The following is a 24,677-nucleotide window of genomic DNA, read 5'->3' on the forward strand; positions in this document are numbered from 1 at the left end:
ATGAATCCAACAGGAACAATAAGGTTCGTGTCTAAATCAGGATTGAAAATATTCGTATCTGAGAATGCCAATTAGGACATATAAAAAACTAAATCTATTGATATTAAAGCTGTTGAAATCCATATTCTTGATCGTATTGTATAGTCGATTGAATCATACAAGTAGTTTTATTAAATCAATCTATTAAAAAGTTGTTTTATCTCTCGATCTTGCTAAATCCCTAGTACTAAGAATTCCTATAGCTAGTTACATGACTGGGTTTAAAATATATTGCTATAAAAATGTTCAGAAACTAATATTTATATTGTGTTTGATTATGTCGCAAATCTACTAAAAAGTATACAAGTGAAGGTATGACTAAAAGTGAGATCAACTGTTTTTAAAATTCATTTATGACGTGTTCTTATTTCGTTGTGCAGCACTGGCTGATGGAATAAAGAAGTAAAGAATACATGTTTAAGTAAACATTTATCTTTTTAATACATTTTCTTTCTATATTAAACTAAGGCAGCGTTATATTAGAAGCTATAATAGAAGATAGTTATTTGGTTTAAACACACTGTACATTGATAATATAATGTGTGGTATACATATAAATATTTTATTGAAATTTTTAATATTTACTATATAATAAATATTTACGTGTATAAAATAATCACCACTTTCAAATCTATACATGTATAAATCATATAGTTTTTTCGTTTATTTTTGTTTTCATATAGTACTCTGCTATGCCGTTTTGATTTTATAACCTTTGATAGAAATGAAACGTTATTCTCTTTTCCTTTTCCCTCTGTCTGTGAGTTCTCGATCAAATGCAGTTCAGTTCTCTGTTCTGTGGCGAGGTGAGTGGTTGTTTCTTGAGAACAGAGCGGACTAACCTTTAGATTGTTTTTAATTATTGCAGTTATAATAACATTCATTTTAAGACATTTTTCGTTTGGTTTTAGAGCAGAAGTATGTTTTTACAGTGATAAATATTTGACATTGGTTTGATAAATGATCGGGATGTTGCCTAGTGGTAGTCGTGGTGGTAGTAGTGGTAGTGAAAACACAAATGCTGTACCTTCTTCTACTATTATGAACACAAAAGAAAAAGAAAAGTATATAGAAGATTTCGAGTTTCCTTTCTGCGATGAAGCGTCGAAATATGAAAAAATTGCTAAAATTGGACAAGGAACTTTTGGGTAAGTTAATTTTGGTATCACAATGTTTGTAGATTTGCCTAGTGGATTGTGCAATTTGAAGCCAGTACCTTTTCCATGTTTACCCAATAGCCTATACAATTTTGCTCTTCATCAGGGTTTGGATTCAAAGTGAAAAAATAATAGGCCAAATTTTGTTTGAGAATCTTGGCAGCTGCAGTATAGTAAGGGGCACCACAACAATCAAATTAGAGTTCCAAATTATCTTTTAAAAATAGGTAGGTCTACCTAAACCAATGTAAATGTAAATAACTGTAATTAGAATAAGAAATCATAATTACATTTATTTACATTTGTAATTGTTAGCTCTTTGTAATGTATTGAATATCAGTAATTTTCAAAATTAATTTAAACCTAGTAAAATCATTTGTATGGTATTTAAGTAAAGGCTGCAAGTACAATGGCGTGAACATGTGTATTTGTGTCGGAACCTCTCAAACATGGTTATCCTAGAAAATAAGTATAAAAAGGAACTAAATGCTACACTACTTTGTTACATTTAATAGAGACATATAAAGCCTAGGCAAGTTAGCTTTTTATTCATCATTAAAATACTACCTACTTAAGTATAAAAACAGGTCAACTAAATGTAATTTAAAATACCTATAACGTAATTCAGTTTGACATTTTGGTTTCGTTAGTTTAGAAAACCAAAATATCGATGATTTGATTGTAGTGGTAGCTACTCATCATACTGCAGCCATCTGGGTTATTGAAAATAAAGTTGCATATTGTAGTTTGATAGAAAAGCATAGGTTAGATGTGATTGGTTTCATAAATGTAATTGGCTTGGTAATCTAGTGAGATTTAGCAAGCTTACTGACTGTTAACAAAATTGACCATCTTATAGTAATTGGTTTGTACAATCTTATCTTTTAACAATAAGTTGAAATGTCTACAAACATTTTAGTGACTTATGAAATTGATGTGCTTAGTTTCACAGTTTAATCAAAACATGCAGGAAGTCTATGGTTATCATACTTACTACAGTTTAAATAATACACTGCAGTTATACAAAAGAACTGTTTGCTAAAACGTCTTCTTCTCGTAGTTTTAAAGTGTTAATACTTGTTCTCGTCCCTGGATTTTTGTTGTTGTCCAAGTCAAAGAAATAAAAGAAAGTTGACCTAGTTGGTTTGTTTACATACAGAGGTTAGTGCTGCTAACTATTTCATTTGATGGTGAATTGTCTAGGCATAGCCTATTTCACAACTGTAGGGTGTTGTAGACAATTTAGAATCTTAAGCTTAAATATCTTGCCATATGATGACCTGATTGGTTTTTTTTCTTATTTGTGTGAGATAGGCTTACTATGCTTTTGTTTTCTAACCATTTCAAAAGTAGGCATACAACCAAAGTACAGTAAACATGTAATGTTATTATTAATGTTTGGAATTGTTTATTAATGGAATTGTGATCTAACACAAGTCTTCATTATATAAATAGGAAATATAATAGCAGCCATCAACAATCGAATCATCAATATTCATGAGTAACGAATTCTTGATATAGGCTAACTACTGAAACTGTTAGTTGTATTTATTGAATAATTCAATATATTATCCAATTTCTATATGTAAACATTGTACACAATAAGTGTTATAAAAAATTACCACAACAAGAAGAATCTGGTGCATTAAAATTTTAACAACATAAGTTTAACATTAACATTACACAACAAATTCAACTATGGCCTAGACTTAGATATCAAAGAAACCTTACAATGTTTAATACTTGCCCAGCTTGATAATCAATGAGTAATTGCTTTTGTGAAATGGTGGAAAGAATTCTTGTCGTGGGTTACCAGGAGCCAAACCCATATGTTAAAGCAGATTAAACAAATCTCGTCACTTGTAAGAAATATCTCACATATTTTTCTCATATTTACACATTCATCGCCATTTTCAGTCTCAAAATATTAGTTACTTCTTTCTGTTTATTGTTTACATTAAAATTACTGTAACTAATCAATGAGCATTTATTTACTTTTCATAATTAACTTTTGCGTAAGTTTTTTAGTATCTTTGATATCTCAAGCTGAAATCTTATGCTAAGTTAAAGAAAAGTGTAATAACAAATTATTTCTTTGGATAAATACATCAAACCATTTAATAAAAACAACCGAATAACGAGTGTAGGCCCCTTATTAAAATCTACCCTTGTATCTTAAAAGTAATAATTTAGTGATGAATAAAAAATTATCTAGGCCATGTATGCTATAGGCTGTTAAGATTCTAGTAGTATAAAGACTGTAATAGACATTATATTTTAATTTAATTTATTATCATTACTTAAAACCGAAGATAAAAATAATTTAATATTATAAAAACAGCTGAAATATAAACATAAAACATCTACATGGTATTGAAAAGTATACTACAGCCAGTTATACTTAAATATAAAATCCAGTACTTTTCTAAAATCATGTAGATGCTGTAGTCATAATTTTGTAAAATGGAGTAAGTTAGACTTTTGTACAAACAAGAGGAGAATACAAAAACATTAAAAAATAGAGGAATAATAGAAATATTAAATTTATACTTGTAATGTACAACATATAATTAAATGTAAAACTGTAAAATCCATAAATTTCTATTAGTAACTTAAAAAAAAATATTTATTGACCAACTGGAGGAAACGAGTGCAGGCCAGTCGATATAGTTGACCAGCATCAATTTCAAATTTAAAAATGTGTAATTATTATTGCATGAAACATTGCCTTCTAAACCTTTTTAATTTTCATGTTATGTCAATCTCATCCTCTTTTGAACTGTACAGAGTTACAACACAAAAATAACCAAAAATCAGATTTTACTTTTAAAAATAAAGGTTTTCCTAAGTTGAATTATTATAAAAAATATTACTGGTATGTAAAGGTTTTAAAATTTCCTCAATTTAGTTTTCAGATTACTTTAAGAATGCATAGTTTGAAATGGTATCATTATTATTATTATTATTATTATTATTATTATAGTTCACTTTCCAACCATATTATCTTTGATAATCAACCATATTAGCTGTGATAATCAAGGATATCACTAAATTCTGCTATTCTTCAAGTCTTTAACCCTGGTCAGTTATGGACAAAAGGTAATAATTTTACAAAACTTTCATAACTCGTCTGTTTTTGAAGCTATTAAAAATGGCCATACTTGAAATGTAATTTGCAAAAGTATATAAATAATTGTTTTATAATATATAACATTGCTTTTTATAATAAAGACTATAATGAAAAAATCATTTCATTTGCAAGTTTGTCAGTATATATTGTACGTTAAAACATATTTGCCACACAAATAGTTATTTGTCTTATTTAAGTTTGTCTTATTCTAGGGAATATATATATATATACTCGCCTTCGGCTCGCTGGGGGCTACGCCCCCAGGCCCCCAAAGTAAACGCTTGCAAATTCGGGGATAAGCGGAATTCGGTGACTGGTTAAGTCCGGACATTAAGTAAATGACAAGGGATTTAAAAATTGACCTTTTTCATAGATTTTTTTCCGGATTCGTAAAAACTTTTGACTTTGAGGGCATTTTGCGGTTAAACCGTTAGAGATACGACAAAAAGTGACTGGACCTTTCTTGTTGGAAATTTAATTTTGTCTTGCGATTGTGCCCTCAGATCTGATCTACGACCTATGGTTTAGCCAGAAATGAGCTCGGGAGAAAAGTCTGCACGGGTCAGCTATCTTGAATTGTTTAGTATAAACATAATAAAAACCGACCTCAAGGCAGTATTTTAAGTCGAACAGGGGGTTTAATATCACCAGGAGACTATCTAGTTAAGGCGAGAAATTCCCTGGGTGGGTGATTAATGTTAAGGAGGTTAAGACAAGAGGGGGTTTAATTTCGTCAGGATATTGTCTGGTCATATGAACAAATTCCCAGGGGGGGTTAACGTTACCGGGGGATAAGTCTCCAGGGGGTTATCTGGTCATACCAGGATCTTCCCAGGGGGGGGGGGTTAAGAGATTTGGTGACTGGTAAAATTCGGACATGAGGTCATGGCAGGAAATTCCCTGGGGGGGTTTAATGTTACCAGGGGGGTTAACACATCAGGGGGTTGAATGTACAGGAGGTTATCAGGTCATACCAGGAAATCCCCGGGGGGGGGGTTAATATTACCGGGGGTTAATGACACACTTGGGCCTTTTTTAGAGGGTATTGTGTCTGTGAACATAATAAATATTCCTCTGTCCCTATCTACTATTGACGCTTAGCTAACGCTCAGCCAACTCCCGAAGTCACTGAACCTTTTCTGTAGATCACGTGATTTCCTAAATCCCGTTTAAAATTTGTTTTGAGTTACGACCAACCGTTTAGCCGCTATCAAGCCCGGAATGTAAATTTTTAGGCGAAAATGTCCAATATTTTCACTTAATCGCGTTTTGCGGTCAAACTAAGGGAAATATAGTAAAAAGTCACTGGACCTTTTTTGTAGGTCATCTTATTTCCTAAATAAAACGTTAGTCTTATTTTGACCTCCGACCAATGGTTTCGCCGCTATCGACCCCAAAAACAAAAGTTTCGCGTAAAAGTTACAACAAAATTGTACATAATCACGTTTTTTTTCGGCCAAACCAATTGAGATAGGGCAACAGATTACTGGACCTTTTCTGTAGATCGCGCAATTTGCTAATTTGATGGGTCAATCAGATTTGAGCTACGACCAACGGTTCGGCCGCTATCGGGCTTGAAACATTATTTTTATCGAAAAAATCTCTGGAATTTCAAATGTTCGAGCGTTTTGTCGCTTAACCATGGAAGATAGAGCAAAAAGTCATTAGACCTTTTTTGTAGTTCACTTCATTCCTGACCATGAATTTTCCGTCAGATCCGAGCTAGCTCCAACGGTTCGCCCGCTATCGGGCTTACAACTGGAAGTAGGTTAGAATTAGTATACGTGAGTGAGTGAGTGAGTCAGTCAGTCAGTTACACATGCGGTTGTATATATATTAGATATATATATATATATATATATATATACATTAAATTTGTATAAATGGCAATAGCCTTATTTAATTTCAATAAACATTGAATCGCAAAAAGTACTTGCTGCGCTGGGACTCGAACCCGGATCTCTCACTTGCCGGGTGAATGTGCTACCATTACACCACAGAGCCCTCACTTTTTACGATTCAATTATTTTGTATTTGGCCGTAGTTATGTTAGTTTGGTTATTTAAACACATATGTGACAAATATGGCCAAATACAAAATAATTGAATCGTAAAAAGTAATGGCTCTGTGGTGTAATGGTAGCACATTCACCTGGTAAGTGAGAGATCCGGGTTCCAGTCCCGGCGGAGCAAGTACTTTTTGCGATTCAATGTTTATTGAAATTGCCATTTATACAAATTTAATGTAAATAAAAGTCATTTGACAGGTATTTGGTCTTCCGATCATATGTTACAGTAGTTTGGTTATTTAAACGCATATGTGACAGATACGGTCAAATACAAAATGTATCTTGTTTACAGATGGAGTTACAAACATTTTTGTTGGTAAATGGCATTTCTTTTTTTTATAGTAGTAAACAAAATACTTTGAATTTCATAGTGCTCATCATAAAACATAAAACAAAACCATTTCTCATAAAATAACTAAAACTGTTCTTTACTTATATACAATATTTACACTAATTACAACATTTAGTTCTATTCATTTCTTTTTTTTATAGTAAACAAAATACTTTAAATTTCATAGTGCTCATCATAAAACATAAAACAAAACCATTTCTCATAAAATAACTAAAACTGTTCTTTACTTATATACAATATTTACACTAATTACAACATTTAGTTCTATTTATTTATTACAACTGACTGCTCACTGTCTGTTGCAGACACTAATTGTAATTTTCAAGTCACAGACTGCCAAAATAAGTCAATGCTTAATGAAATATACATATTTTGAAGCAGTAAACCTTTGCACACATATAGGTGAAATTTTAAGCATTTGTTAAAATTAGTTGGCAGTTAAAAGATGATAAAAGCATGTCTGTATTATATGGATGTTGGCATCACTTTTATAATGTTCATAGTACGGATGTCAGGGTTGACTGGAGTGAATTAGAAAAAGATTTGTCATTAAAAGAATCATTACATATTATAATGAAAATTCAGCAGATATTGCATTGGTCTTGCCACACAAAAATTGTGGGATCACCTTTGGCAAAGTTGATTTACTTCAATGGTAAGTCACCAATCCATTCAGAATAATGGATGTGATAAATTGGATCACTTAAAAAAATCATAGTCCATTATTCTGTGAACAAGCCTTTTGACATGAAGTTAATATAATAACCCTGCAATTAATTCAAGTACCTATGTTGTTACTTAATAATAGATATTGTCCTGTTACTACATCTGTTTAATACAATATTTTTTTGCAATTACTCATATATGAGAACAGTACTAAACTATTAAGAGTTTTCTTATGAGACTGTTTGCATCATTTTCAAGTAAAAAATTTGTTACAGAGAAGTGTTTAAAGCACGGGAAAAGAAAAACAATAAAAAAACTGTTGCCATGAAGAAGGTGTTGATGGACAATGAAAAAGAAGGTGTAAGTATATTGATATTAACTATGCTATACACCTACGTAATAATTGTTATTGAATGTAATAATAATTTGTAGGAGTGTTCGTTTTTAATCTGGTGCTCCTCAAAGTTGACATAAATTAATATATTCACGTGACTTAATATTGACTGACTTTATGCGCAGTTACGTCATCAAGTGGAGTAAAGTAAGGATTGGAGTAAAAAAATTTCTGTTTACATACTTGTACTATTGTATGAATGAATTGTATTGTATGTATGAATTACATTGGCTATATAATACTGAAGACTAACACCTTATAAAAGCTGTGATATAGTTATAGACCTTAAAAATTGTTCTGCTTGTCCTAACTGGAGTATATTGTTTTCTGAACACTATTAGTTACTTATCAGTTTCTGAGTTATCAACAAAGAGACCTTACACTTTCTAAAAAGGAATGTATGATTAAGAATTTTCTTTTTATTTGTTCTCTAGGACAAGAGGCTGAGAAAACTTCTGCTGCACTTAAATTTAAGAGGTTTTGTGTGCGGATTGTGAAGTGAAAGAGTATTCAGCATGAATGGGGGTGGGGTAATGGGGACTGCCTCCTGCCAAGATGTCATGGTACAGCACCATGAGTGGTGATTGTGGGCACTATATCAGTCATGGGGGAGGCTAGCTCTGTTTCGGCAGCCTGTAATGGTCAAAGGAGACAGAGCAGTTGTCTTCCTCATGTTTAGGTTTGCCTCGAGGCAGTCCCTTCCACTTCATCCATCATCTGTAGATCAAGAATCCTTTACCCCATTATCACAATGTTTGCTGTTAGTGATATGGGGTTGCTCAGATGTAAGTGACAATGTTGATTTTTATTTTACCCAGTGAGGTTCCACTGAAGGTGAACGTGACCTCTCCTGGGCGGATTTAGTGTTTTGCTGCCTATTTTGCTTTTTGATCAATAAAAGTAATAAAATGAATATTAAAATTGAACTTAAATCAAATTTATATTTAATTTATTATATAATTTAATAATTAAACAAACCTGAACATAAAGTAGTGGTACACAAATAATGAAATCTTAAGGTAACAATCAAAGAAAGGGAATTATCCGCAAATCTAAATTACATAGTTTTTAAAAGAGTCTGAAATAAGTCATTTTAAGTGCATAATATTTATATTTTTTTTAATAGTGTAGAAACATAATATAATACAGTTTATACTCCATATTTAAAAGCATTTGTATATTTTAAGAAACGTAAACAAGCCATGAAATAAGAAAGCTGTCACAGGCAGGGTTTTACGCATTTAAATCACAAATGAATAATAACATTAATGGCTAAAGTCATGGTAAGGAGGGACTAAGTATTGGAGTGATAGGTGGATGAGGCATTGGTCTTAAATGGCGAGATAAAATATTGAGATAACAATACATTAAGATCGTTCATATTGGTAAATCTATGGAAATGAATAGGTGCAATATAGAGGCTTTCCCCTGATACTCGTCCTATTACTCAGTCTGTATGATAATGGCACGTGCAGCTGTGCCTACAGCTAACTACAATATTATAGTTGATTCTATGTTATCCGTGCTGTACCTAGGTCCAATGGGAGATAATCATGCTAATACCTTTACTGGTGATACAATTAATTGTACTGAGAGTTATGAGAATTGTGTGAACTATCCTTGCGTTACAGGTGGACTGACGTAGCAACTAAAAAATAAACATGTTCATTTGTGGTTTTAGAAATATTGTATGCTTTTATTAATAAGGCAATAAACTTATTATAAAAGTGAAAAAAGAAACAAAACAGCAATGAAAATTAAAACAGTATCAATAATACTTGTATGTATAACCTTTACATTGCTGAAGTTTACTTATCTTTAACTAATAATTTAAAGTATTTAATTTAGTGTGTAAAGAAGGTTGTTTTTAGGACGCCTAGTATCGCTGAACTGCAGTTTGTCTAAATGGTTCATGGGTACTGTACTGCATGGTGAAGGTCGAATCAGTGTAGATGGCGTATTTTAATGTTGTCTCATCTATTTTAAAGAATTAAACAAAGATATTCCTATTATTACTATATATTGTACATGTAGACTATCTTGCCACTTTATATTTATGGATATTGTTAGATTTCAGACCTAGTTGACTTGGTTTAACTTGTTGGCTTATTAAAAGTAAAATATAAATTTTAAACACTAACCCATTGTGGCAGACAAATGTGCCGCTCAGCTGGGATTGAATGTGGTCACCCTGGTTACATGGTCTGCATTTGACATTATAGATTAACCCATTGAGGAAGACATGAGTGATGGTTATGTGACTTAGCTGGGATCTAATGCAGTCACGCTGGTTACATGGTCTGCATTTAACATTAACCCATTGGTGTAGATATGTCTGATGGTTAAATGCTACTCAGAAGCAGTCACGCTGGTTATATGGTCTGTATTTGACATTAAAGATTAACCCATTGGGGTAGACATGCATAATGGTTATGTGACTAAGCTAGGATCGAATACAGTCACGCTGGTTACATGTTCTGCATTTGACATTAAAGATTAACCCATTGAGGTAGACATGCATAATGGTTATGTGACTAAGCTAGGATCGAATACAGTCACGCTGGTTACATGTTCTGCATTTGACATTAAAGATTAACCCATTGGGGTAGACATGGCTGATGGTTAAATGCTACTCAGCGGGGATCGAAGCAGTCATGCTGGTTACATGGTCTGCAAATCATTTGGGTTATACTCTAAAATAATTACGTTGAAAATTCTGTTTTTTTTTTTTTAAATAAACACATTTTGTGTTGCAATGTTTTTTCTGGTTTAGTGTGTAAATAACTTCCATCAGTAATTATACTAAAGTATGCTGTTCAATATTCTAGTTGTATGCGTCAAACATATATTTTTTTTATCAAGGCAGTGTTGAAAAAATTATTTATTATATCTAAATTAAGACCTTTTCTGTATATATTATTAATTTCTGATGTGCTATGCTTTAGTTTTTATGGTTTGATAAACAGTTTTTTATACTTCTAATACTGGTAATTTGTTTTGTATAAGAAAACACCAACTTCAAACCAATCAACTAACTTTAGTGAGCTAGGTACATGTTACTAAAACAATACATGGAATGCGGGATTTTGACAAAATCCTGCTGACTAGACAAGACAACTGGGTCTGAACAGCTTTATAATAGCAGCTCAAGGTGTATACCGCCAACCCCAAACGTTTAATTATTTTTCTGTCTAAAATAAATTACTGACTATTGAAAAAATACTAAATACGTGACAAATTATGTGCTTGACCAAAAAAAATTATTTTTATATTTTATCCAAATTCTTGCATTTTAATCTAAATTAATTTTTGCCATTAAGCTTGGAGAGGCTTAAATAATTACTACCCTAATACCCCAATTGCTCATGTCACGTGCTGAAAATGTAACTAAATATGGCTTGCCTTGATGATGTGTTTTTTTCCAGTTTCCAATTACTGCTCTGAGAGAAATCAGGATATTACAGTTATTGAAACATGAGAACGTAGTGAATTTGATTGAAATTTGTAGAACCAAAGGTAAGTGTTTCTTTTAAATGCAAACTTGTTATACAATTTTTGTTATAAGTAATCATAGAGTAAATTCTTTAGGCTTATTTGTCTATATTGACGATGATTGTTATATTTGATATAATATAGGGGATTTTTAAGTCACAGAATTTGATAAGTGTACATTGTCACTGTAATTGCGGGCACAAGACTACCCGATCATTACTCATCAATCCTTGCAGTTTTCATAGAGCACTAAACTCTGCACAGATAGAGGCATGTTACTTGCAAAATAAATATTCCATTAAATAACGATAACCGATCCACTCTTAAAGAGTTAAACAAATTATATTATTCCTGGAAACCAATTGTCCTTTCACAAACTATTCAGCAGTTTATTACCAATGAAATGTTGTATTAAATGTTATTAATTTATTTGATATGGCTTTTTAATATAAAGAGGGTTTATATCAAATTACAACCAACCTAATTGTCAGATTTCTCTGAGTTCTGTAATAGGTCCCTTTTTTCTTTAATATATTATGTAATCACTAAATATATCTTTTTATTTCTTTCAAAATTTATTTTGTACTTCTGATATTGAAAATTTAATTTAATAAATTCAAAACAGAATAATGTTTCTTAGTGTTAATTGTTGTGCATATTTTACGTACTTTTAGATAGCTGTTAAAATTTCCAGGATATGTTATCTAAAGTATGGACAGCGAAGTAGTATGTATAAAATTCAACAATCTGAAAACAAATTTTTGCGCTTTATATTAATATATTTTTCCAAATTGTGTGTATTCAAAATATTTGATTTGGAACAAAATGAAAGAATGGTATGGGCCTTTACACAACGACATTTCTTGTCAAGTTCTGTCTCTGGTTTATAATTCACATACTACAACTTCTAGCATTTTCAACTATTCCATTTTTCTTTAGCTGTTGGAAAATGAGATTATACAAAGTCAAATTACATGACATTTTTGTTTAATATGTTAAGATTGATGCACAGATGATACAGATTAAGTAATGAAAACATAATACTGTTGAGAGTACTAACTGATCCTCGGACAATCAGATAAGTTTAAGATTAACAGACAGCACAGTTTGTTTGTATCTCAAAAGTGTTAGCGTGACTGTCACAATTAATTTGTCATCATACAGCGACCATTAGTTATTTTTTAGAAATTAGCTATATTATATGTTATTGTAAAATTACATTCATTTCAATATCAATGACTTGATGACTTCAGCAATAGAACATTCTTACTTAAAAATCCACTCAAGTAAAAATTTTCAAATGTTTAACATGTTTTGCTTTGATGTTTCAGCTACCCAGTTCAACAGATATAGATCGACATTTTATCTTGTTTTTGATTTCTGTGAACATGACTTGGCAGGACTACTGTCAAACGTTAATGTTAAATTCAGTTTGGGTGAGATCAAAAAAGTTATGCAGCAACTTCTCAACGGACTCTATTATATTCACAGCAATAAAGTTAGTATTCTAGTTTATGTACACTCAGCTATATAATCATTATCATATGAAAATTCCTATTATTTTTATATTTAATTTCACAAAACATTATACACTACTCTAGTGTAATACCCATGTTTCTGTGTGGGAAATAAAATATTAAGCTTGCATTTAATAATTACAGTAAAGATATAGTTTCTGGTTTCTTTTATTTTTATGGAACCAAGTGTCACTATTATAAATCACATTAGTTTTTTATTAGTGATATAATCACACTTAAATCTATTTAGAAAGTGGAATCTGCAGATATTTAAAGATTTCTAGACATAGTATTATGACTAACGGTATTTATTATAGTGTCATTCATGGTTTAAATAATCTAATTACAGTTGACTCGTGATTATGCAAGGTAATTGGGACTAGGACTAACTCGGATAATATGGAGTATATGTGGTATTAGGCTAAAAAAATTTCTTATAAAGTCTGTGATTGATATTTGTGTAAATCTTTGCCCTCTCATAAACAACGCGATATTATGCCAACGCTGCAGAGACATTGTGAGTTGTTCATTCTTCTTTTTGTTCTCTGTAGGCAAGCGCAGCATTAATTGCTTTAAGCTCATCGGAATATGATGTTTTTGGAGTCAACTCATCCGTATCCTTGTATCCTTGTCCTCTTCACAATCTTTATCATTAAGTACTACATCGATAATTCTTTCATTGGTGATCTCAATTTGCACATCGTACCAATCAAGAATGTCTTTGCTGTTGATTTGATTTTTGACAGAAAGTTCAGTTGTTAGTCGCTCTAAATAACTCACATTTTCCTGACCTGCCATCTTTTTGGTTTGTTCTAAACCTACATTTTTTCAGAACTTGAGTTATAAATGATTTATCTGAAAAATTAAGGAGTTAAAAATTTGATCTGATGTCAATCCGTCTTAAGAAAGAATTTTTTGTCTATTTTAGATTTAAATTCTGTGATTTCAGATTAAACTGTGGCAGTTTCCCTCCAGTAATATTTATCTTCTTATGCTATATTCCTTCTTCCATCTGTCAAGCTACAGCCACTTGCAGTACATGTTTCTTAGCTATCTATATTGTCCCTTGATGTGAAGCAATGGATCCATCACAGGGTTGCCCATCCCTAGCAGCTGTGGAAACCACAAGAACGGAGCTTGATATGTTAGTTCAGTCACCTTTTGTTAGTCTTTCAATACAAACCAGCACTGACACTTTTGTTTTTAAATCTTTAATTTCATGCTGCTTAAGTCTTCAGTCCCTAACAATTTTCCTAAATCCAAATCGGTAGTAACCTTTTAAATTGACCCACCATTTTGTTTTATAGCATATTATCGTTTTAAAATAAACTACAATATTCTTCTGCTTTCCACTCCTAACTCAACACGGAATTCACTCAAATCACAAACTTCAACACATTAAAACAACCACATTTAGCACCAGTTCAGAAACAACTGAAGCTTAATGATTGAACCTGATGATCTGTGTGTATTCTATGAGTATTAGTCATCACACACCACGCCTTGCCGTACTGGCTCGACCTAGCAACCATTAATCATTTTATTGAGCCATTAAACAATATTATATGCATTAGGTCAGTCATTTGCCATAAAATACAATATCAAGCAAGGTAGGCTACTAAAGACAAGTCACCAGATGTACAAAGCTGGTTGTATACATTAGAGTTAAAACTAAATTAAAATTAAAATCAACAATTTAAATTAAAACCAACAAATAACATATAATCAACAAGATGAACTCAGACAGGCACCATTCTCAATAGGTTATTGTTTTCAAAGTATTCACTTATATTGTACGTAGGATTTTCTAATAACCAAGACTTATCAGGTTTTTAATGCTGCTGGTGATAACTCTTTGATTGAAAGTGGTAGCCTGTTAAAAACTTTTATACCAGTAACAGGAAAATAATTTTGTGTTTTGCTTAATCTACAATAAGGTACATCCAGCATGACTTATTTCTGACATTGTTGTTATTTCTCATATCTCTGATTGGGTACACTCAAGGTGGGTTTCTCTAATGTCATATGAGACAATAATATACAGGTTAACAATCGTCATAATATTAAGACCAGCAAATAGGGATCTACAATGTTCATGGAAAGTAGTATTGGCTAATATTCTTACTGCTTTTCTTTGCAAAAATAGTTATTTATGAATGTGACATAAGTGTCCTTAAAGCGTGATACCGATACCATATGAAACGTGACTATTAAAAGCATAGTACACCATCATGAGAGCACTCAGAGATGGCCTACAACTAAGTTTACATAACAAAAATAGAGTTCTAGATATAGAGCTAGTAGAGACAACAGAAGTTAATTGAAGAGTGGACCTGATCATTTTGATCGAGTATTGGTCATCTCGCACCACGCATGATCGACCTAGCAATGGCCTCTGGAGAATCAGATTGCACCTGCATCACTTTGACCTGTTTTTTTTTTTAAAGTTTGCTAATGTTTTTATATACTATTATTAGTTTGGTTATTAGTTAAACCTGAGGCTCGGTTAATTAGGATTCGGATAATCGTGAGTCATACTGTATTAAAGAAGTATGAAAATACTATTAACAATATCTTTTTACAACTGTGTAGCCTTTGTTTAATTTGTTCAGAACTCAGTAGCATAATTAAAGGTTTAATTTCATATATCAATACTGTAAAACTTAAAATTTTTCTTTGATACAGTCTCAAAATATTTAGAAGAAGGTCATATTATTAATATGTACGATTTTAGAGTTGATACATAAGATAATGTTTAAGATAAAAAATATATACAGTAAAAAGTGTTAATACTAAAACAGCCATTTTTCATAATTATTGGCTTTGAGTTTTGCATCAGAATTAAACACTGCTTTGGTTGATTTTAAATTTAGTGTTAATATTTACATCAAAACTAATCACTTTTATAATTATGCATTACGTTGTATGATTTTAATAATAAAATGTTTGTTTTCTTTAATTTTGTAGGCATGCACTCATAATTTCTGTAAAATTAACACAACATTGACTGTAAACAAATAATCAAGTCCATTACCTAAAAATGCTCCCTTTTCTGAATTGGCGCAAAAAAGGATTGCTAAGTAAGCTCTACAAGATTTAATTGGCAAAATTTGGGAATTTTTGGCAAACATTGAACACACACTGTTGAAGAATTCACAGAATTTTGGTAAGGTCTTAACTGAATGTTTATTTTTTTCAGACTAACCTTAAAATTAAACTGCTTCAACTTACAGAGTTGCTTCCTAATTGATTTTTCATACTTCATGATCCTTTATTTTAGAAAAGAATTAGGTAGTGTTTTCCAGATTTGTGTATCTAAAATTAACTGTTTTGTTTTAGATTCTGCACCGTGACATGAAAGCTGCAAATGTGCTAATTACAAAAACTGGAATACTGAAACTTGCTGATTTTGGACTGGCTAGGGCTTTTAGTGCAACAAAAAATGGACAAGCCAACAGGTGAGAGGGTTCAGTATTATATGATATCTCTATTGGTTAGTTCTGCTACACAAATATTTTGCAATTACGAGTTTAGATCAGAAGTTCCTTAAAGAATTCTTTGCAGGCATACAAAGTGTTGGTGTATTGTTTTTATTAAACCACTACAATGTGAGTTTGTGATTAATAGTACTGAGCAAGAATAAAGCGGCAAAGTAAGTGAGCTTGAATATTAATGGCTCAACATCCATTTTCAGCTGTTAGAATTTAAAGTATAGCTGAAAGTTTTGTTTCCCACTTTGAATGTTGAACAAAACTGTTTTTGTAGTTTAATTTTTCATAGTATTCTGAATAAAACAATATACAAAACATCATGATTTGATTTTTATATATGAACCGAGGTTTTTTAAAAGGATGTTTCAACAAATTTTGCTTAGTCTTAAATCTAGTGCCATTGTAAAAGTTCAAAACTGTCACCATTTTTAATGCCCTCTAAGCCTTTTTCAAAAAGTTTCCCCGACTCAAATGATTTATTGTTTACTATATATGGTTTTTTTTTTTTCAAAAAATGTTTATCGCGCTAGTTATGTTGAACACAGTATATGTAAGTTAGGAAAGTGTTTAATTAAATTCAATTAATTTCTAATTAACTGTAATATTAATAAATTAAAATTTAATATTTTTAAGTAAATAATAAAATTAATTTTTCGATTTTGATGTACGTTTTCAACCTGAAATTGTCTAATTTATATGACAAAACTATTAATTAATATATTTTCTAAATATGCATTACAAAGGTGACTGTGTTGATAACTTGCATGCAAAATCTTATGGTCTTTCCTTAAAAAATATCCAAGTAACTTTTTTCTCATGTTGCCAGTGTTGTTCTATATATCCTTTTTTGTACTTTCAAATTAGTTTAACCCCTTGACCTCCGGGTGCTTACAGTGGCTGTCTAGTGTAAACCACCGAGGCCTAAATTACTGTTTTTGTAGTACTTTACATAAATCATTCTAAAAACGTTACTATTAAAGCTAGTGCAGTACTTTATATTTTGTTTTTTTTCTCTAACTATACTATAAGATAAACACATTCAATATAAGCTCCATTTATTTTTTTATATCCAAAAAGTACTAAAACCTTAAATAAAAAAATTTTTTCAATATAAACAAAAAATATTTTATACATAAAATTTATTTTTGTATTCAAGTACATGTAGTAATTAAGACCTGTGAAAATTTTTAAAAAAATTGAATGGTAAATGACGCAGCAAGAAATTATTTTCTAAAAAATGGAAAAATTTATTTATAATATATTCTTACCTGTAATTATTAGTCAGTATGTACAGTTAAAATATTTTCTTGAAGATGTTTAGACATATTCTTGTATGTGTACATTTTTTAATAATGTAATATGTATCTTACCAGAATATAGAAAAATTAAATTTATTTACACGATTATGTGTTCATGACGCTCTCCTCTTCTTAGCACCTGTGCTTTATCAAGCTGGGGATGAACGTCTTTATTGAAATGTTTGCAGGTGTAACAGGGTTTTCTCCTTTTACCTCCTGAACTTGTACTCTGTACATTGCACACTGAGCAATTTCAATGTTTATTTAAAGCAAATGAAAAATATAAACCAAAATAATCAATGGGAGGAGAATTTCTTGGTGGGCAGTGTTTTGGTATGGGGGATTCGTTGTAGTTAAAGTTGTGGTCATATCCAAGGTCATTATTTTCCATGACGTATGCCCATTCACCACTGTCATTGCCACTTGGTTCAGAATATGTGTCCTCACCAGAAATTGGGGGGTATGTGGTGGGCGGTCTTTGGGGAGGACGGCTGCGAGGGCGTGGTCTAGTATGCGCCTGTAGATTACTTGGCCCAGGCCTAGGATTGTCAGGATTGGCTTCTCAATCAGATGACAACACAGCCCGATTAGATTTAAAATTAGATGGACCACTAGCATTTGAAAAGTTGGGTTCATACGTTGGATCTGAATCTGTATCGTCAACAGGCTCATCGGAACTGCTTTCAATGTTGTTACATTCCGTCTCACTCAAATAATCAGCTTCCACAAGATTTTGTATTGTGTTCTCACTTAGTGGTGACCTACTCATGTTCAAAACACCACAAACACCACTAAATTACAATAAAACACAATAACACAATTAGTACACACAACACAACATGAACACGCTACGATCAACAGCTGGTGACAGACAGTTGTATTTAAGTCACGTGACTATTATGAAACAGTGTTACCAACGTATAAATATTTAATATCTGTTAGTTTCATCTTTTGAGATGTCTAACCACCAAACCAGGCATCGCTATCTAAAATATCAAAAATATAGCGATACTACGAAACGTCAAATGAGAACGTCAGCGGTCAAAGAGTTAATTTTTTGGACACTTACAACATTTTGTATTTATTGTCTAGGATATCTGATATATTGGACATTAGCAGTGAAAGGGTTAATGTAATAAATATAAATTTTTACACATGTCTATGTTGCAGGTACACAAATCGTGTGGTGACACTATGGTACCGTCCACCAGAGCTGCTGTTAGGAGACCGCAACTATGGTCCACCAGTAGACTTGTGGGGTGCTGGCTGCATCATGGCTGAGATGTGGACACGCAGCCCCATCATGCAGGGTAACACTGAGCAGCAACAACTCACACTAATATCGCAGCTGTGTGGCTCCATCACGCCTGACATCTGGCCTGGCGTAGAGGCCCTGGATCTATTCAACAAGATGGAATTGCCCAGAGGGCAGAAGAGAAAAGTGAGTAAACAAAAGAATATAGAGAGTAGTGCTTTGTCTCTAAAATTGTTGTTCTTTTATCGAGACTTTCATTATAATCTAATTTTTAACCCTTTGAATGCCAACATCTAATTTTACCAGACATTCAGTAAAAAATCACTAAAAATCGAAAACTTAATATTTTAAAACTAATATTATATTAAATTCTTTGTGAAGAACTGTTCTTTTCAAAATAAATTGTTATAGTACACTTCCCATCAACTGACTTCGAAACAAAAATCAATCTAGAACTCACATATAAACATTTTTGGTTGACATGGCTACCGTAAACAATGTGACATTAGTTTCTTAAATGTTGTATAACTCACTCATTATTGAAGATAATGATAAACATTTTTCAAGATTTATAGACAATTGAATACCCTTTCCAGTGATATGGACAAAGAAAAGGTTATGATTCTTTTGGTAATGATAATTAGGTTAAAAAAATGAAATTTAAATAAATTCTGGAATTTTTTGACATAAGTCTATTTTTGATATTCCTAAATTTAACTTTATTGTAACTTTGTTATTTTATATTAATTAGGCAGAGTTTTCAAAGAAAATTTTCAAAAAAAGTGTGTTGATAGCTTATTAAATAATCAAACTGTGAATTTTTTACTGAAACCTTGCAAAATACCTTCAAAAGGACTGGCACTTTTAGGTGCACCCACTAGAAAAATACCTGGTACTTTTCAGTACAACCACTCAATAAATACTTAGCACTCAAAGGGTTAATAAAATTAAGTTAATTTCTGCAACTTAGTGGTTGCCATGGAATCTGAATATTATATGTCCTTTTTCCACTATTAATATGAGAATATTTTCAGGTCAAAGAGCGACTGAAACCTTACGTGAAAGACCCATTTGCATGTGACCTATTAGACAAATTACTTGTGTTGGACCCGGGAAAGCGAGCAGACTCAGATTCTGCTTTGAATCATGACTTCTTTTGGACGGACCCTATGCCATGTGACCTGAGCAAGATGTTGGCACAGCATACGCAGAGCATGTTCGAATATCTTGCACCACCTCGCCGACCCGGTCACATGCGACCACACCACCACCAGACGGGTGCAGTCCCATCCTCCACTGTCACCAAACCTGTCTCCTCCATGGATAGCGGTTACCAGGATCGAGTCTTTTAACTACCTCCTATCTTACATTCGTTTCGTTTTAGAAATCATTGATAGATTTTAAATTTCATTTTGTAAATAGTCTTTTGTTAGAACTTTTTGTACTTACTATTGACTCTTCCCGAGACTAAATCGTTAGAAGATTATAGTGTGTGCTTTGATTATTTTTTAATTCCAAATGCATTTTTACTACATCAGATTCAGTTTTCAGTTCAGTACACCATCAAAAAACAGTGAATTTTATTCAGGTTTTTTTCTCTCCAAGAAAGTGATAAGGTGCTAAATACCAGTATATTACAAATACTTCTGTTGTTTTATATTGCTTAAAATAGATTAAAGATGTTTTGTTTTAACGTGTTAAAATTCAATCTAATTTGTTAAATCTATTTGTAAATAGCTTAGTATTAATTACTTCTTGTGTAGATTAGAAATATAAAATGCAAAAGATGCATTTAAGTTATAATTAATTAGCACATACGCAATATTAGTATAATGTGCTTAAAAGATATCAACTTTTATAATTAATTTTTTATTTTTTATAAATTTTTGGAAGTGAATTATTTGAAATAAAAATAGATTTGAAAGAAAGCTCTTTCATAAATTGAATAGAACTTTTATTAATTTCCAGCTGATTGGTATACAAATACATTCTAATTGATAGATTTTCATAAAATTTACACATTTGACTGCTTAAATTTTCAGCTGGGAATATATATTCCAGAGCTGTTAATGTTTGGTACATTCTGTAGTTCTATTTATAATGTTATCATATCTATTTATCATCTGAAGATCAAAATTAATTCTTTTTAATGAAGCTAATATTCTTAGATTAATCCTTCAACTTTAGTTGAAATAATTTTAAATATTTGACACATTTCATTTTTGAGCAATTTTGACAGGTTTTCACACTTGAATACCTATGTTTTGTGTAAATTTGTTTAAAACATAGATACACATACAAGTACAATTAAAACAAAACTGAGAAGTAATATGATCTATCAGTAAATCAAATGGTTTTAGGGGTTTATGTCCCTTGAAAAACTTAGCTGTCTTTTGTAAAATTTAAATGGTACAAAATGGTACAAAGTATACTTGTAAGGAAATACAAGAAAGTTAGTAATGTTCATAAAATTTTGACAAGTCAATAAATATTTTATTGGCTCTTACATAGTGTACAGTGATCGAGTTTAGTCAATAAATGGTTTTCTATCTAGTCCACTTGCTGTTAAACATACATCTCAATGTTATTCTGTGATTCAGTAATGCTGGAAGCTCAAGTTTCCGCTTAGTTATGGTACACACTAGTTACGGTAGTCTGGGGATGAGTAGAATACAGAAAAATTAGAAACAAAAACTTGAATTAATGTTGGTGGTGAAGGTGAAAAATCCAAAATAGTTTTGTAAAAATTACACAATTATGTTTAGAAGCTTCTTAATCTCAGAAGCTGAGAACTGCATTCTAACATAGAACATAATGAATTGTACGTGCCTAGCTGTGATCGATCATCTCAACATGAAAGTATCCACAATACACAGACAGTGACACAGAGATCTAAAGCTATCAAAGACTTTTGCTCCATAGACTGTTGATGCATATTGTACTTAATAAACAGGCAATATGTCTACCTCTAATTTTACCTTAACTTTAAGGCCTGTAACAGGAATTCTTGTAATATAAACATCTTTGATCCCAGAGTGTTTAATGTAATTGTAATTTCGCTCGATGGTCAAATGCTCTGATTTTTCAAATGTACTCCAATATTTTGCCATTGACATCAATACATCTGAAAAAGTTGTCCACCATCAACCAATAAAGTAATACAAAATAATCTGTGTCAGAAGCATTCGTTTGAATGGCTAAACCAAAATGTTTGACTAGTTTTGTAGCCTGTGTGTTGTGGTATATGATATATTTTTCAGAGTAAGCGTTAGTTTTAAATTTTTTTATAAGTGATAGTAATACAGTATAAAACTGCCACTTTCATATTCTTTTCTATTTTCATTGATACACAGCATGCAATTCTCTCTACTTTTTGTTTTAAAAAGCAGAGTAAACAGCTGTTTCTATTTTTTCAATTGTGAAACCAGTTGATAGTAATTACACTCGTTATGTGACCACTTACAGGTGTTACTTTCTTTTTATTATCATATTATGTGATCATTAAGCAGTAATATTTATTTAAAGAGTGATTTTAGCACTTGAAAAAGTAAATGTTGTTTCTGTGCCATTAGAGTTATTTAAAGATATTATATAAGTCAATAATACTGAACATGAAAAAGAAAATATGCTAAACCTTTATTTAAATTATTTAGGTATGAATTGATACACATAATTATTTATGTTTACCAAAAAGATCACAAAATATCTGTTTTAAGATATTTATTAAATTTAATTTAAAATGAAATCAACCTTAGATTTAGATTTCTTCTTAATCAATTCCATACTTAACCCTTTTACTGCCGGACACCTTTTTTTTAGTTTGTTGAAAAATGCCGGGCTGAAATTGACTAAAATGTAATGATTTTTTTTAAAAATCATGGATTCATTATTTTTTATCATAAATTGATAAACTTTATCTTGTTTTTTTCCTTATAAGTTGTAATTTGCTACAAAAAATAATTTAAACATTTTCTGTCCTTAAAAAATATATATATTATGTCATGAAACAAAAATTTTAAATAAATAAAAATTATTTTTTGAGTTTGCACTTTAACAACTATATTTAAATATTAAACCACCACCATAATTATAATTTTTTTATTGTATAGTAATTATATATAAACATTCCCAAAAAGTTTTAGGAACATACCTTGAAAAATACTGAAGCTGTGATGAATTTTTGAAATTGGTGCAATATCCTCGAATTTCAAGATAACACGTTTATTGATACATAACTTTACACTATATCGCTTTATAATACATAAATCACTTTATAATACATAAATCACTGTCCATTGATATGAAAATATAATACATAATAGAAAATTAAAGTTAAAAGACACTTTGATCAATATTTACAAAAATATATATACATTTTTAGGTTCATAGGCCTGCTGATTAGCACTTGTGTTCCCCAAAACTTGTGGGATGAACACCTTTTTTACAGTTTTTGCAGACAGTCCTGGTTCTCTTCCTCTTCCCTCCAGTACTCATTTTATTAATTGTAAAAATATGTAGATTTACAAATATAAATGTCAAATAAAGTGTAAAACACGAAACAACACAAGTGGAACTCACAACTAATGAGATCGACCATAACCTCATCAAACCAAACTCGAGTTATAACCAAAGAAGTTCAGTAACAAAAATGGCTTCCATAGATTATAAAACCTGTTTTCTGTGTGTTGTCCATATAGTAATGAATAACACAGCTGAATTTCGATGCATTTGGACAACATTGAAAACCAGTATAAAACAAATACGAGACGGCTTTTATAGCGCACGTTGGCGATTTTCGCACAAACGGCAGCGTGCGCAATCGCGCACGTCGGCAGTAAAAGGGTTAAAAACTTGTGATGTGGTTATAATAAAACTAATTACCATGCAGAACCCAAATAAAAGAAAGCAGGCTCGTGTAGAGGGACTTGCATGCTGTAGATAGAAGATTCAAAAGATACCATCATTGTTACAAATATTTTCCATCATTGTGTGACCATAAATTAAACGTGTAAATTGTAACACACATAAATGGAAACTCTATAATAATCTTGTTAAAAATGGAAGAAAATTAAAAAAAAATGAAAAACAATAAAGTATCAAAAAAATTAGTTTTAAGTTTTTTTTTGTAGTAATATTTGGTACTATTATCACACTCAAATAGAGTACTGTGATGTATTGTTTGCAATAAATTAATTATCTGTTTAAGGGATCAAAAATTGTCCTAAGAACATAATTTTTTATTGGGATTCATTATGTGTAATAAGACCTTATGCATATTATACCTTAACATGTTCGGGACTAAATCGTTATGGTCTGAAGAAGTACAAGCTCCATTGAGATAATAATGTTGTTTATTATAATAAGTGGTCATGAATTATAATTACTTTTAATATAAACAATAGTTTTTTTTGTACAATATCAATGCAAAATAAATGCTCTTGTCTTGAGAACTGTGTTTTGCAGATTTTGTTTAATATTTAATGCTGTTATTGTAAGCCGACTATAATATTGCAATTTACCATTTATTAGTTTGTATTTAGGTACAAACTGTGTCCGTTAAATAAGTACTATGTACAAGCTGTAAATCAATGTGTTAACGTTTAGTAGCTTTTGTACAAGACTTCATCAAACTGTAAATAAGTAGAGACCACTTCTCAGATCCTTTGATTTTGTTAGTATTATTTATGAACTTGTTAATTGTTGTATATAGTGATGTACTTTATAATTTGTATTTTCTGTCGACTATGAGAAAAGTAAATATTTTTATATTTCTGCACAGGCTGTTTCTTTACCCACTATCCAACATTAAACACTAACA

At 31.1% G+C, this 24,677-nt stretch overlaps 1 protein-coding gene across 1 annotated transcript; it reads left to right on the plus strand.

The window, feature by feature from the left end:
* Positions 1–834: 834 nt before the first annotated feature.
* LOC124362290 (cyclin-dependent kinase 9) lies at positions 835–20,805 on the plus strand. The gene is made up of 7 exons (XM_046816665.1): positions 835–1,187; positions 7,688–7,772; positions 11,232–11,322; positions 12,630–12,796; positions 16,155–16,273; positions 18,775–19,045; positions 19,894–20,805. Exons 1-7 carry the CDS (start codon positions 1,000–1,002, stop codon positions 20,209–20,211), a joined length of 1,239 nt encoding a protein of 412 aa, XP_046672621.1. The 5' UTR covers positions 835–999; the 3' UTR covers positions 20,212–20,805.
* Positions 20,806–24,677: the final 3,872 nt, after the last annotated feature.

Source organism: Homalodisca vitripennis, chromosome 1 (assembly GCF_021130785.1).
Source record: "Homalodisca vitripennis isolate AUS2020 chromosome 1, UT_GWSS_2.1, whole genome shotgun sequence".
In the NCBI taxonomy this organism is placed as follows: Eukaryota; Metazoa; Arthropoda; class Insecta; order Hemiptera; family Cicadellidae; genus Homalodisca; species Homalodisca vitripennis.